The sequence below is a fragment of the Symphalangus syndactylus genome, chromosome 10 (assembly GCF_028878055.3).
Source record: "Symphalangus syndactylus isolate Jambi chromosome 10, NHGRI_mSymSyn1-v2.1_pri, whole genome shotgun sequence".
Taxonomy (NCBI): domain Eukaryota; kingdom Metazoa; phylum Chordata; class Mammalia; order Primates; family Hylobatidae; genus Symphalangus; species Symphalangus syndactylus.
The window spans coordinates 65171167-65187293 of NC_072432.2; the positions used below are offsets into that span (position 1 = coordinate 65171167).

At 41.0% G+C, this 16127-nt stretch overlaps 1 protein-coding gene across 6 annotated transcripts; it reads left to right on the plus strand.

The window, feature by feature from the left end:
- Positions 1-1178: 1178 nt before the first annotated feature.
- COX18 (cytochrome c oxidase assembly factor COX18) lies at positions 1179-14820 on the plus strand. 6 transcript variants are annotated; one of them, XM_063611195.1, is made up of 7 exons: positions 1264-2575; positions 2843-2947; positions 3129-3252; positions 5853-6016; positions 6366-6487; positions 9316-9423; positions 12614-14820. In XM_063611195.1, exons 2-7 carry the CDS (start codon positions 2941-2943, stop codon positions 12785-12787), a joined length of 699 nt encoding a protein of 232 aa, XP_063467265.1. In that variant the 5' UTR covers positions 1264-2575; positions 2843-2940; the 3' UTR covers positions 12788-14820. The 6 variants fall into 6 exon arrangements, with proteins under 6 accessions (XP_055153342.1, XP_055153343.1, XP_055153345.1 ...); XM_055297367.2 differs by lacking the exon at positions 3129-3252 and having other exon boundaries at positions 1179-1654; positions 2847-2947; positions 6363-6487; XM_055297368.2 differs by lacking the exon at positions 3129-3252 and having other exon boundaries at positions 1188-1654; positions 2847-2947.
- The last annotated feature ends 1307 nt before the right edge of the window (positions 14821-16127 follow it).

The window sequence follows — 16127 nt, forward strand, 5'->3', positions numbered from 1 at the left end:
CAGTAGTCAGTAGCAACTGATGGCTTTTTTGTTAGCTTTATAAATGGATAAAGAAATAGATTGGTAGGGTTTTTTTTTTTAGAAAAAGTTTATATATAGCATGTGTTGTACTGTGTGTTTAAACACATTTAAAAATTCATGTATAGATTGATCAGTCAGTTTGGAAAGCAGATGAATTCCAGAATCCTGAGAAAGTTATCGTAGGGTACCCTTGGTTAGGTGCACAGTGAAGGGCAAACCATAACTGTCGTTTGACATTACCCAACATTGTTGGAGGCTTCTTTTCCTAAATAAATAAATAAAAATCAAGGTTTACTCCTCACAACATATTTTGGTCTGTAGTCTAGGGGTGACCCTTCGGTGAGAAAACTCCTCCACAACATTCCATTTTGTTGTTTCCAGGAACACAAAAGTAAAAACTATATAGTCCACGTAGATTCACCGTATTTCTTTTAACCAGAAGACAAGCAGTGCTGCTGTTCAGGCTCCTTAAAGCTTATATAGGATACGAGTAAACGAGTAACGAATTCACCGTACTGCGAGTGAACTGCCAGTGATAGTTTCCCTTAAATAAAGAGATGACACTTTTACTATAAGATTTTTGCTGCTATTTATCATGGAAGACAAAACATCGAAGAAATTCAGTTTGCAGGTGATGTTCAAAATAGTAACCGGAACAGATGGGCCAATTAAATCTACAAGAGACTGAACTATCCCTTGTGCTTAACACTCAGGGTCAGCAGGAAACATGCGTCTGTCTACAAGCAGGCACTTTAGCAACGTGTGACTCTTGAGTATTATAATCTATCGTAATCGCTAGCGGAAGCAATCAAGTGCACGTAAAGAGGTTGGGGATTAGCTTCTGGTCACAAAAAACACCGAGCAAGGATAATTCCACTACAAATGACTATTAGCTTTAGTGAAAAAGAATGGTAAGTTACACGGTGAAGATGAACATTACAAGGCGAGAGCTCCCTGAAGAACACCCAGCCCGGCGGAGGGTAGCAGGCTCCACCCATGTGTCTGCAGTTTTGGCCCGGCCTCGGAGTAACTACACCCCAGTAGCGGGAAAGTTTCGCTTGTGCGCAGTAGGTCTGCCCAGTGCCGCGTGGGAAAGGCGGGACTTTCCTATCTCTTGCGTCACATCCACTGCGACGCAAGACGTCACTGGCTTCACTGGGAAGGTCAATCGCGGCTGCAGGCGGGCGCGCATGCGCCTTATGCCGGTTGTTGCTGGCGCGTGCGCGTATCACCCTTGGCTAGCCGGTGTATGTCCGCTGGATTGTGAGGCCCGGGATCTGGGCTCCGCCGTGGTACAGAAATGCTGTGCCGGCTCGGCGGTCGGTGGCTGCGGCGGCTCCCCGCCCTGCAGCTTTGGGCTAGGGACCCGCCGCTTGCGCCGGTTCCTACGAGCGGCGCCAAGCGCCCCACTCTCCCAGTGTGGGCAGTGGCACCAGTCTCTGCAGTACATGCGAACGGCTGGTACGAGGCCCTGGCCGCGTCTTCGCCTGTGCGGGTTGCGGAGGAAGTACTGCTCGGCGTGCACGCAGCCACGGGCCTGCCCTGGTGGGGCAGCATTCTGCTCTCCACCGTGGCCTTACGGGGTGCTGTCACGCTGCCTTTGGCCGCCTACCAGCACTACATCCTGGCCAAGGTGAGGGGCGCCGAGCCGTGCGCGTACCCTGCGCTGCAACCCCTGCGGCGGAGGAAGGCCGACATTCACTCAGGGTTTTCGATCCCACGATATTGCCTGCTGCGGTGCTTAGTGTTTAATGATCGTGACCATTTCATTGTGACCATTTTAGCGTCAAAAAAAAAAAAATTAACTAGCATTAGGTGTGTTAAATAAGATACTTTGTGACACATGTACCTGTCATTTCGTTTGTCTTACTGGATTTGTGCTCCAAGCACAAGTGGTTACTATACTTGCTCTCGGGGAACGGAGACAAAGAAATCAGTCGCAGAAGAAATTGTGTTGGTGAAACCTATAAAATTTATGTCTTAAAAGTTTTAACAGCCAGTATGTCTGCATTGTCTTTCGTCCCAAAGTATTCCAGCTGGTCTTTATTATTCGGAAGAAACTACTAGACTAACAGTTTGCAAACTTGATTCCTCTCCAGGCCCGACTAAGACTGTGTCTGGTTGGTGGCAGTTACTTGACCTTTTAATGCTGAATCCTTTTTTCTGAGGAATCAGGATAGCAGTACCTTCCTTGCCTACTTCATAACGTTATCAGAGCAAGTCAGATAATACGGGTTAAAGTGCTTGATTATTCAAATGGGATATTTCAAAAATAGTGGCTTTCATGTTTTCAGGTTGTGAGCATGGGGGAAAAAAAACCGAAAGCAAAACAGGAACGGAATCAGCAGTAACATTAAGGCAATGAGCCATTTTACAGGAAGAATGAACACAGGGCAGGAATAAATGCTATTTTTATTTTTGATTTGTGGCTATCACAGTGTATTAAAGGTTCTTAACAAACTGCTGTTTTCTCCGCTTACGTTACTAGGAAATCTAGAGATGGAACAGTAAAGCCCAGGGTGCAGTTCTTATCTAATACTTCTAACCCTGTGAAGTAGGTGCTGTTATATATTTTATATGTGTGGGAACATGATTTTGGAGGTTAAGTTACTTGCACAGAATCACATGGATAAGTATGCATTGTGAATTTGGTTGTGACTGAGGACATTTTAAGCAAATTAACATCTTGTGCTTAGACTTAAGGTTTCTTGACATGATCAGTAAACTACGTTTTTAAATGACTCGAGGGAATAATGTGAAAGATTATGAGTCATTATGAATAAAGATCCTTTATGTGCTCATAACAAAACCTATTTTTTAGCTAGGTGGAAAATTTGCAGCCAGAAATAAAAACTATTGCCAGGCATCTTAACCAAGAAGTTGCAGTTCGTGCAAATCAGTTGGGGTGGTCCAAAAGAGATGCCAGGTAAGCTAATTATATCCATGTAAGACCATACACACACATACACACACACACACATACATAAATTGTGATGTTAATTATAAGTTTGAGTATTCTGTGTATATATATATATATATGTGTGTATATAGATATATATATTTATGTGTGTATATATATATATATATTTTTTTTTTTTTTTTTTGAGACGGAGTTTTGCTCTTGGTGCCCAGGCTGGAGTGCAATGGTGTGATCTCGGCTCATCACAACCTCTGCCTCCCAGGTTCAAGTGATTCTCCGCCCTCAGCCTGCCGAGTAGCTGGGATTAACAGGTATGCACCACCACGCCTGGCTAATTTTGTATTTTTAGTAGAGATGGGGTTTCTCCATGTTGGTCAGGCTGGTGTGGAACTCCTGACCTCGGGTGATCCACCCTCCTTGGCCTCCCAAAGTGCTGGGATTACAGGCGTGAGCCACTGCACCCAGCTTACTCTTTTATATTTTCATAAGTTATTAATATGGCATGATAGTTTCATATGCTGGACTGAAAGCAAAGAAATAAATAGACAAAGATAAGAAGAGTATGTTCCTATTCTTTAGGGATTCCAGCCTATTGAAAAAGACAGACCTGTAATCAAATAATAATGTCAGTGAACTAACTATTATATAAAGATTATGTACAAGGAGCTAGATCATCAAGGAAAGTCAGGGCAGGGTTCACAGGATAAAGGTACTTTGCCATTCTTTTGTGATATTGGTCAACAAATGACACAGATTATTTACAATCTTTACCTTTTGGAAAAGATACAGCAAGTAATAGCCCACAGGAAAGAGGAGATAGAAAACATAAGTGCCACAGTAGAAACACTTCGATAGCTAAGATGCTGTCCATCCTTTGTGGTTATTCTGTGCAGTTATCTGCCTGGGTTCTTGGAAAGTCCCAATCTAAGGGCGCTTGATTGCGCCCACAGATGTCTGCATTCATTCACTGGGAACTTCCAAGCCCTCCTGCTTCAATCAACTCCTCAATCAGTTTCCCAAACTCTAATCCTTATTAGACTGTGAAAAATTATTCTCCTTTATACAGCAATGGAAAAGGGGCTTTGTGGTATTAATCTGTGTTATGTATATGTTATTAACCATATATTTTTATATAGGTGTAAATTTCCCAACTATATTTAATACGAGATTGTGTCCTATATTTAGTGTTAAAAAGACCTGACATTTTAAAAAATCATGGTGATAGCTTAATGTCTTTATTTGGTAAAAATTAAAAGTTGACCTATAGTTGGCCGGGCGCGGTGGCTCACGCCTGTAATCCCAGCACTTTGGGAGGCCGAGGCGGGCGGATCACGAGGTCAGGAGATCGAGACCATCCTGGCTAACACGGTGAAACCCCGTCTCTACTAAAAATACAAAACATTAGCCAGGCGAGGTGGTGGGCGTCTGTAGTCCCAGCTACTCGGGAGGCTGAGGCAGGAGAATGGCGGGAACCCGGGTGGCGGAGCTTGCAGTGAGCCGAGATTGCGCCACTGCACTCCAGCCTGGGTGAAACAGCGAGACTCCGTCTCAAAAAAAAAAAAAAGTTGACCTATAGTTTTGAAATTTTAACTGATCAAAGAAGTCGAAAGCTTCAGCCATAGGCCAAAAGAACCAAATTAATAGCTGCTTGCCTGGTCTATCAACGCAGCTTAGATAAGACTTGTGGCACCTTGCTTAAGCAGTACTGGCAGGATGGTTGTCCAGATACAGCCTTACAGATGTTTTTTTCTAGGAGGAAACATCTGAGGGCTTCTGACATTTTCTTTTCTTTTTCTTTTGAACAAGGCAGAGTCTCCCTGTGTGGCTCAGGCTGGTCTCAAACTCCTGGCCTCAAGCAGTCCTCCCACTGCGGCCTCCCAAGTAGCTGGGATTACAAGTGCAAGCCACAGTGTTGGCCAGCTTCCTGCATTTTCAATAGTATTGAGCCTTGAAGGGTGAAAGACAGTGTGTCAGATGGACAGCCAGGAAAGTGGGCTTTCCACACAGTGATACAATACGGTACTTCCAAAGGCATGCCTATGTGGAAGTCTGATTTGTTGGATGAACTAAAGTCATTCAGACCAGAATATGCAGGTGTCTAGAGGAGTAACAAGATAAAATTGGAAGAATAGGCAAATGTGAAATTATGGGGGACTTAGAATATCTTTGTGTACTGTCTTATTATACACTATAATTTGACTAAATTCAGAAAAACTATTGAATGCCTTCTCTGTACAAAATGTATGATACAGGAGATTTAAAGACGAATAAAATAGAACACTGTCCCCTAAACTAAGAATACTTTAGTTTTTGTTTTTTAACTCCTATTCTCTTGAACCTGAAGGAAGACTGTATTCTAAAAAGTAAAATTTCAGGAAAAAAACAGTAGTAACTAATATAGTTAACAGAGAAACAGATTAAAAATATCTTTGTGAGATAGTTGATTGAAAAATGGAGACTATTTTGACAGGCCAAGAGCATACACAGTATAAAACCACATAGCTCCGAAAGGTATATTCAGGGATGAAGTGATTAAGTTTGGTGGGAGTGGAGAGATTTGATTAAAGCTTGCTTTTAGCGTCCATATTTCCAATATTAATTGTAGTTATACCATGTCAGTAGTGAAATTTACTTTTAAAGCCTAATCAGCCAAAGACCACCAGAGACAAAGCCTGTATTCTGACAGTTTCAGATTGTTATGTAACTTGTGTACCATACTGTAGAAGTTTTGATAAAAGGCTTTATTTGCCTGTTGTTTAGGCAACTCCTTGACATGACTGTGACAGCTGAAACCCTTATACGAATCCTTTAGCTAATAACTACAGCAGGTGCTATTTGTTCTATGGAAATAAAGCACGATTCTTAGATGACATTTTCTCTTTCCCGTTTTTTTCCACTAACCTCAATCTAGGCTCACTTATCTAAAGAATATGAGGAGGCTAATTTCAGAGCTATATGTGCGAGATAACTGCCACCCTTTCAAAGCCACTGTGTTGGTTTGGATTCAACTTCCAATGTGGATCTTCATGTCTTTTGCTCTCCGGAATTTAAGCACAGGGGCAGCACATTCAGAAGGTAATTATTGTATGTTTTCTTCCAAAGAATTTCTCTAACATTGTCTTTGTACTAAAAAAAAAAAAAAAAAACCCAAGCATACCTTTCGTAATTAGGATGTGTTTACTATCTTCCTTATAAGGGTATAGAATTTAAAGTCTTAACTGTAAACAGATTGGTTGTGTTGAGAACATTTTGTATTGAGAAAAAATATATATATTGTGAGTGAAAAACTGGAATAAATCCAGTGCAGCTGTTTCCTGTGAGGGACACCTTACTGGAATTGTCAGACTACTTATTTATGTCTTATATATTTTTCTCTGCTATTTTTAGGACTTCTATTGTTTTATTTATAAAACTGTTTTAGCAGGTTTTTCTGTTCAGGAACAGTTAGCTACTGGTGGGATTCTGTGGTTTCCTGACCTCACTGTACCGGACTCCACGTGGATTCTGCCTATCTCTGTTGGCGTCATCAATTTGTTAATAGTGGAGGTCAGTAGTTTTAAATGAAATTTGTTTGCCATTTATTGGGATTTTTGTTGCTGCTGTTCTGACTTCAGATCTGTTTTTGTTTGAGTTGGTGAAGATAGCGCTGAGTTAGAAGTGTAGAGCCCTTGGTTCCTGGTTCCATGTCAGGCATTGGCTTAGGCCTGTCCCTTAACCTCTCTGGGCCTCAGAACTCTCGAAATTCAAGTAAAAGCACTAGTACACTTCCAAGTCTCTTTCAGCTTCAAAATTATATGATTCTGATACATAGAATTTTGTGATTTGCTTTTGGTAAAAACAGTAATGAAGATGCCCAGTCAGTCTGGTTGTATTCTTATAATAGAGTGATGTTCAGTGTGTGTGTTTAATATGTGAATTTGTAGGCGGGGAGCACAAGTCAGGCCCTGACTGCTATTTTCTTGCTTTATGACCTTAGAAAAGTCATTGAATGTCTTTATAAGATGAAATGGGAAAAACATACACATGGAAAATGTGACCTGTCAGTCATGCCTTTTTTTTTTTATTTTTTTTTTATTTTTTTTATTTTTTTATTTTTTTTTGAGATGGAGTTTTGCTCTTGCTGCCCAGGCTGGAGTGTAATGGCGTGGTCTTGGCTCACTGCAACCTCCGCCTCCTGAGTAGCTGGGATTACAGGTGCATACCACCACACCCAGCTAATTTTTGTATTTTTAGTAGAGACAGGGTTTCACCATGTTTGCCAGGCTGGTCTCGAACTCCTGACCTCAGGTGATCCACCCGTCTTGGCCTCCTAAAGTGCTGGGATTACAGGCGTGAGCCACTGTGTCCAGCCCTCTCAGTCATGTCTTAACCCTTATCACAGGCTGCTTTACTCAGCAGTTTAGGGAAAGCATGCATAGAATTTCATAAATTGTTCTCAGACTGAGTAGAACAGACTGAACTGGAAGAAATCTTAAAAATGATTTACCTCAGTAGAGATCTCCCAGAACTAATGACTTCTGATGCCTGTTTGTGAAATCTAATATACCCCTTATTCTTTCAGATGAGGAAATGAAGATGATAGAATATAAGGTCTTAAGTGAAAGTTTCTTGAGAAGAGACTCTACCTGTAGTCCAAATATGTTTCCCTAAGAGCACTAGCACAGTCCCCTGCGGTTGGTATTCAGTGAATATTTGGTAGAAAGAAGGAAGTGATAAGCACAAGGTTACAGTGAATCAGTGTCAATCCCCTAGTCTTTTCCTCTATGTCATCTAAAGACTAATAAAGGTGTTTTCATAGTGGGGCATGGTGGCATGCGCCTCTAGTTCCAGCTACTCGGAAGCTGAGTCAGGAGGATTGTTTGAGCCCAAGAGATGGAGGCTGCAGTGAGTTGTGATCCCAACACTGTACTCTAGCCTGGGCAACAGAGAGACCTCATCTCTAAAAGAAAAATAAAAGCTTATTAAAAGCTTATTCTTACTCAACATACACTATGTGCAAGGCATTGTGGTTTTTGTTTGTTTATTTGTTTCTTCTTGAGACAGAGTCTCACTCTGTTTCCTAGGCTAGAGTGCAGTAGTGTGATCTCCACTCACTGCAACCTCCACCTCCCAGGTTCAGGTGATTCTCTTGCCTCAGCCTCCGGAGTAGCTAGGATTACAGGCACCTGCCAACATACCCAGCTACTTTTTTGTATTTTTAGAAGAGACTGGGTTTTACCATGTTGGCCAGGCTGGTCTCGAACTCCTGATCTCAAGTGATCCGCCCGCCTGAGCCTCCCAAAGTGCTGGGATTACAGGTGTGAGCCACTGTGCCTGGCCATAGGCATTGTTACAAGCAATTTACATAAATCAACTCATTTACTTCTTAGAATAACCCTGTGAGCTAAATATTATCATTTTTTAATGCAGAGAAACTGAGGCATACAAATGTAAAACTACGTAGTTTGGCTCTAGAGTCATAATTATGGAGAAGTCTTTTTTTTTTCCTCCTTTTCTTTTTTTTGGAGACGGTCTTACTCTGTCACCCAGGCTGGAGTGCAGTGGCGTGATCTCAGCTCACTGCGACCTGCGCCTTCCAAGCTCACGCGATCCTCCCACCTCAGCCTCCCTCCCGAATAGCTGGGACTGCAGACATGCCACCACACCCAGCTAATTTTTGTATTTTCTGTAGAGTCGGTTTCACTATATTGCCTAGTTGCCTAGGCTGGTCTCAAACTCCTGAGCTCAAACATCGGCCTGCCTGGGCCTCCCAGTTCTGGCATTACAGGCCCCCAGCCTTATGCAGAATTCTTAAGTGGAGCTTGAAGAATCCTGTGACAATAGCTACCATATAAATCGTTGCCCTTGTTTTTTGGTACAAAGTGTCAAAAAAACCTCCATTTAAGAATTTGACATAATTAGTGTTTTGTTGTTGTTGTTGTTGTTGTTTTTTTAAAAAGACAGGATCTTGCTCTATTGCCCAGGCTGGAGTGCAGTGGCATGATTATAGCTCACTGTAGCCTCAAACTTCTGGACTAGAGTGATCCTTCCACCTAGGCCAGTTATTAAGATTTTTAAAAGATGGATGATCAAGCTGAGTGCAGTGGTTGGTGCATGCCTATTATCCCAGCTACTTGGGAGGAGGAGGCGGGAGGATCACTTGAGCCCAGGAGTTTGAGACCAGCCTCAAACTGGTCTCAGTTTGATAGCAAGACCCAGTCTCAAAAAATAAAAAGATGATCAGCCATATAAATTAATCAGTACTTTGTGTATATATATATCTTTTATTAAAGTGTAGATGGAGGCCAGTGAAAGATCAGTTTATATTTTAAAGCTTGTCTGATTTAATATGCGTTTTAATAATCATTATGCATGTATATGTTCTACCCCTTCAGATTTGTGCTCTACAAAAAATTGGAATGTCTCGTTTTCAGACATATATTACATACTTTGTCCGTGCAATGTCAGTGTTGATGATACCAATTGCTGCAACGGTACCCTCAGTGAGTAAGCACCAACATTGTGTGTAGCATGTGCTAAATCCTCTCTGACTTTAGCTTAGACTGGCTGGGATCCTGCCTCTTCTGTTGAACTTCCTCTGACTACTTGATCCCTTACCAAATCAGTGTTTCTGTGGTAACTAATCTGTCTCTATTTCTTGCCTTTTTTTTAATCTTGCAATGTGTTTTGCATAATACCATGAATATGGTATTTCTTCCATTTGACTACTTGGTATATTGAATTAGTTCTGCCTATGTGGACTGGAGCAAAGAATTTAGCACTTTAAAAGAAACAAAACAAAATGCTAAAACCATTTGGGTTTGTGTATGGTATTATTTAATTTCATAACAACTCTATGAAATGGGTAAACTTGTCCCTGTATATACCTAATTAATCTTTATAGAAATAGAAAAAGAAATGGTTATGTTTGCAGTTAGTTCAGTCTTTTGCATGTTTCCCACAAATACTTTAGAAGTTTCTAAGGAAGCAGAAGCTGTGTTAGGTATATCTCCATGTTTACTCAGAGCCAACACATAAAGTCGAATTCAGTTGTTATTAATAATTAGGGTGTAGCATATATAAAACTACTTCACAGTGCTTCTTTTTTTTTTTTTTGAGATGGAGTCTTGCTGTGTCGCCCAGGCTGGAGTGCAGTGGCGCAATCTCAGCTCACTGCAACCTCCTCCTCCCGGGTTCAAGTGGTTCTCCTGCCTCAGCCTCCCTAGTACCTGGGATTACAGGCACAGGCCACCACACTTGGCTAATTTTTGTATTTTTAGTAGAGGCGGGGTTTTGTCATGTTGGCCAGGCTGGTCTCGAACTCCTGACCCAGGTGATCCACCCACCTCGGCCTCCCAAAGTGCTGGGATTACAGGTGTGAGCCACCACGCCTGGCCAAGAGTATTTTTTATAGGAATCTAAAGCAGTATGTTTTTGGTATCAAAATCTATTTTTTAGGCTGTTACTGTCATTAATCCTATGCAGAATAAGTTTGTTCATCTCTAAAGTAGATATCATAATGCCTGTGAGAATTAATGAAATGAGTGCCTATTAGAGAACTTTTTACATAAAGTAGTAGTGTTGTAAAATACCCTGTAAAAGTAGAACAGCACAGATTCACTACATTTCCACAGAGAAATCATACCAGCTATATACTGAAGAACCCCCCAGATAAAATAAAATACGAGCAGTTAAGTTTTAGTGAGAGATTGAGTTCAAAATGAGTAACAAGAGATCTAAAACACAATGCCTTAAAAACCCAAAATTTATCCTGTCAATTATAGGAAATCTGATTAAGCAGCTTAGGGATGATGAGACAAGTCCATGAAGATGAGAGACCCAGTCTACTGCTCTCTTTCTGCTTTGTTATCCACAGCCTGTGATTTCAAGGCTACACTACGGTCATGGCTGTTAGAGCTTGTTATCATGCAGGAATAGAAAAGGGTGCCTCGAGTGCAGTCAGCCCCTTTTAAGGAGACTTGCCAGATGTTCCACCAAACAGTTGTGTTAACATCTTAGTTTTATGGCCACCCGTCACTGCAAAAGAGGCAAGGAAATATAGTCTTTTTTTTTTTTTAGATGACAGCCTACTCAAATAAAAATTAGGATTTTGTTACTAAGGAAGAGGCGAGATTGATACTTAGCTGGCAACTTATAGTCTGCTGTAGTTGGCCGCAGGTTCTTTTTCTGTTGGTGGATAAATCAGATGATGATGATAGCCAATATTTATTTAACATTGACTTTGTGCTAAGCACTGTTTTAAATGGTATACATATTTTACCCCATATAATTGTCCCAACAGTGCAACGATAAAGGTACTATTATAATCTTCACTTTGGTGATGAGGAAACTGAGGCACAGAGAAGTTAAGTAACTCATCCAAGGTCACTTAGCTAAAAGTGATAGAGTCTTAACATACATCTAAGCAGTTTGGCTCCTCCTCTTAACTACTGTGCTAGTCTACCTTTGAGGATGTGCTACTTTCTGCCCCTAAAGACTGACTTTGGAACAAATAACAAATGTAAATGCTGAATGTGGACCACATACTTGCGTACCACTCTACATGAATTATCTCATTTATTCTTCACAGCAATCCTCTGAGGTAGATGCAGTTACTGCCCCCACTTTATAGATGAGGAAACTGGAACAGAAGGAAAATAACTTACTCAAAGTCAAATAGATGGCAAGTAGGATTCAAATTCAGGCAGTTTGCCTCCAGGACCTAGACTTAACAACTGCATGATTTTGTTTCTGGGGCCTGATTACCTTCTGATGCTAAAGAAAAGTTTGGAACAGGTGTAAGTATAGGAGTATTTGAGAGGTTGTAGAACTTCATATTTACCTAAATAAATGGTCACCTGGGGCCACAGACCAGTACCGGTCCATAGCCTATTAGGAGCCGGCTGACAGCAGGAGGTGGGTGGCGGGCAAGTGAGCCTTACCACCTGAGCTCCGCTTCCTGTTAGATTCTCACAGGAGCACGAACCCTATTGTGAACTGCACAGGGGAGGGATCTAGGTTTACACTCCTTATGAGAATCTCATTCCTCATGATACGAGGAATGGAACAGTTTCATCCCAAAATCTTCCTCCTGTCCGTGGAAAAATTGGCCCCTAGTGTCAAAAATGTTGGGGACCGCTGCTCAAGATGGTAATACAAAAGAAATTTGGAGATAATGCTGAGGCTGTTTGTCTCAGAAGAAGGCAAAGAAAATGCATTCCTTACTACACTGAGAAACTGGCTGTTGGGAAACATTCGGAAGATAGATGACTATATGGGGAAAATTAGGTCTAGGGAGACTAACTTTGCCATCATAAATGCCACACTTCCAGCATTCCACCTTCAGTATGTAAGCAGCTGGACAGGACTTTTGGTGGGGAAAAAGTATGCTCCATTGTCGAAGAAGGGAGATAAGATCTCTCTTGAGCCTCTGCCTAGGAGCTTCTCTGTTTTTACTTTCTACCCTAAATACTTCTCTTTTTCCTTTATTTTTGCTCTTTGGTCTGTCTGTAACCTTTTTTACCTGTCTATTAAATCCATCACAGGAATCTCGTAGCTGCTGCAAGTCTTACTCAGTCTTGGCATACTTCTATTTACAAAGATTGTCATTTTCTTTTTTATTGCCTGCCTGTGTCTGGACCGTGATGTCCTTGTAGAATTACAGATGCTAACATTTATGTCTTCTCTTTATAGTCAATTGTTCTCTACTGGTTATGCTCCAGCTTCGTGGGCCTTTCACAGAATTTGCTGCTGCGTTCTCCTGGATTTCGCCAACTTTGCCGAATACCATCGACCAAGTCAGATTCAGAAACTCCTTATAAAGACATATTTACTGCCTTGAATACCAAGTTCATTTCAAGAAAATGACATATTTTCCAATAATTTTGAAACAGTTGCAAGAGTCACTATCACCTTAATGTATTTAGACTTAGAAATTCAGATGTTACTTGATTTCCTTTTATTTAAAATCATTAACTTCATGAAATATTGTAGGCTAAGATGTAATCCAGACCAGGCACAGCGGCTCATGCCTGTAATCCCAGCACTTTGGGAGGCCTAGGTGGGTGGATCACCTGAGGTCAGGAGTTCGAGACCAGCCTGGCCAATATGGTGAAACCCTGTCTGTACTAAAAATACAAAAAAATTACCTGGGCGTAGTGGCAGGCACCTGTAATCCCAGCTACTTGGGAGGCTGAGGCAGGAGAATCGCTTGAACCTGGGATACAGAGGTTTCAGTGAGCTGAGATCACCCCATTGCATTCCAGCCTGGACAATAAGAGTGAAACTCTGTCAAAGAAAAAAAAAAGATGTAATCCAGATATATTTGACAGTAATTAAAATCTTTTAAATGTTATAAATGCAGTATGTTTAATTGTGAAAGTATTAGAATAGAACCAAAGTGCCTGTCTCTGTTTATAAAGTTACAATTTGTTAGAGCTACCAGAACTTTGGAGAATAGGGTTAGCTACTGAATGATGGCAAATTAAACAATACTGCATATTACTGTTTTGTAAAATAAGAGGATCAGTGAGATGATTCATGGTTTTTTTTTTTTTTGAGATGGAGTCTCACTGTGTCGCCCAGGCTGGAGTGCGGTGGCGCAATCTCAGCTCACTGCAACCTCCACCTCCTGGATTCCAGTGATTTTCCTGCCTCAGCCTCCAAGTATCTGGGATTGCAGGCACACACCACCACGCCCAGCTAATTTTTGTATTTTTAGTAGAGATGGGGTTTCACCATGTTGGGCAGGCTGGTCTGGAACTGCTGACCTCAAGTGATCCACCCGCCTTGGCCTCCCAAAGTGCTGGGATTACAGGCATGAGCCACCTCACCCAGCATTTTTTTTTTAATTTTTTTAATGAGACGGAGTCTCTCTCTGTCACCTAGGCTGGAGTGCGGTGGCACGATCTCGGCTCACTGCAACCTCTGCCTCCCGTGTTCAAGCAATTCTCCTACCTCAGCCTCCTGAGTAGCTGGGACTACAGGGGTACACCACCATGCCCAGCTAAGTTTTGTATTTTTAGTAGAGATGGGGTTTCACCATGTTGGCTAAGCTGGTTTTGAACTCCTGGCCTCAAGTGATCTGCCCACCTCGGCCTCCCAAAGTACTGGGATTACAGGTGTGAGCCACTGCGCCCAGCTGAGATGTTTCTTATTATTTTGGAGGTGGAGAGGATTTTAGACCTCTTTGAGCAATCTGAAAAAAGGCTATATATGTATGGTTTTCTCTTCAGAAAAATCTTAAGACTCAGAATACGGGGACTTCCTTGTTACCAGGAAGGTTTTCTGGCAACTCCTAGTTAATCTTATTCTAATGGAACATACATTGATCCTGAGTTAATGCGTGGTTGAAAAAGAAAAGGGGGGGCGACTTGAAATATGTGCAGTAGAGTAGTCCATGCATACAAGTACCTAACATGGTAGATGATGTTGCCTCCCAGCCCTGCTCAGAAAGAATACAAAAAGTGTACATTCCTTTTTCTATAATTTAAGAAGTCTGGAATACAGAGTATAGCACTGTGTACTGCTAGCACCCAAAGTGAAAAATCTTAAGCATTCAGTTTGTTTAGTCAAAGAAGGAAACTGGAAGGGAAGTTGCCTACTGAGGTGATTTTAAACCTGTTTATTTGTAAGGATTAAGTACCCTAATAGGTTTAAACTATGATAGAGGTTTAATACAGGAAAAATTGACAGGTATTATAAATTGTGGATCCAGTTACTTGCTTATTTAATTTGTAAAGAGGTAAAATTAGCTCTGGTTGAGATATCAAGTATGACAGGTATTTGAGAAGGCTATAAATCATAAATTTTCATTTAGTTAAAATATGGACCTGATTCTGGGAAACCCTGTCATTCCATCTCAATGGTTTACAATAAAATAAAAACTGAAGTGAAATTCATTAGTCATTTCTTTGATTGATGTCTCTTAAATTTTAGTTCACCTACTTAATGAAGTTATAACGTTTTTTAATAGAAAAAAATGTACAGCATACAGAGATAAGAATTCTGCTTCCCTGAGAATTTATTTTAGACATAGATGGTGGCAATTAAGACTACGTTCTTTTTTCATTCAAGTTCCTAGTCCTAGTTTCTGACTGTCCTATTGGGGCAATTGTGCTTTCCAACTACATTGAAGGAATTGAAACGTCCTCATTATTTGTGGATTTTATATTTGTAAATTTGCCTACTTGCTCAAATCTATACATAACCCCAGAACCAGTATTTGCACAAGTGCTTTTGAGGCTATTTGTAGGCAAAAATGTAAGTCACCTCCCAACAGAAGTCAAACAAATTGTACTCTGCCTTCTAGTTTCAGCTCTCATACCATAAACATGTATCCTTTTTGAGTCTAGTAGACTCAAATTAGTCCCATGTCTTCCTAATTTCTGTTCTTTTTGTTGGTGATTTCACTGTTTAAAATGGCCTCCAAATGCCCTGCTGGAGTGCTGTCTACTGTTCCTAAGCTCAGGAAGGCTGTGATGTGCCTTAAGGAGAAAATAAGTGTATTAGATAAGCTTCATTCATGCACGAGTTATAATGCTGTTGGCAGAGAGTTCAGTGTTACTGAATCAACAATATGTTGCATTGATCTGTTGACAAAAACAAAGCTTGCAGAAACCTAACCCTCTGTGTTTTCTAGGAGCAGTGGTTTGGTCTTCACTACTTCAGTGTTTGTGGACTTTATGGAACATAAGTACCACAAATAATGCAAATTGACTATATTTGCAGCGTGTACAATCAAAGATGCAGAGGCAGAAATGTGTGTGCAACTTAGGTCATAGTAAAAAGAGGAAATAATTTGAGGAAAATTTTGCCAGTTACAAATTACCTCTGGAATAACTTTGCCTTTGCCGTGTGTATTACTGTGTACTCACTCAGATATTTTCCTCATAATGGCATGAGGGAAATCAGTCTCCTTTTCCAATTGTGTTTGTCACTTTTGCTGAGACGCAAAAAATAACGTGCTATGATATTGTGAAATATGTATTTGGTCTTTATCCCCAATCCCTAACATCCAGCGGAATCTGCAGAGTTAAGTGTCTTTTGTATGCTCATGTGATGACTGGTGGCTGGGGGCCCCTAGAAAGTTTCAGGATAGGGCAGATCCTTGTGGCCAGGAGTTCCAGATCAGCCTGGGCAACATAGTGAGACCTTGTTGCTACAAAAAAGAAAGTAGGAAAAAACATCTTTGGTTTTTCCTATCTCC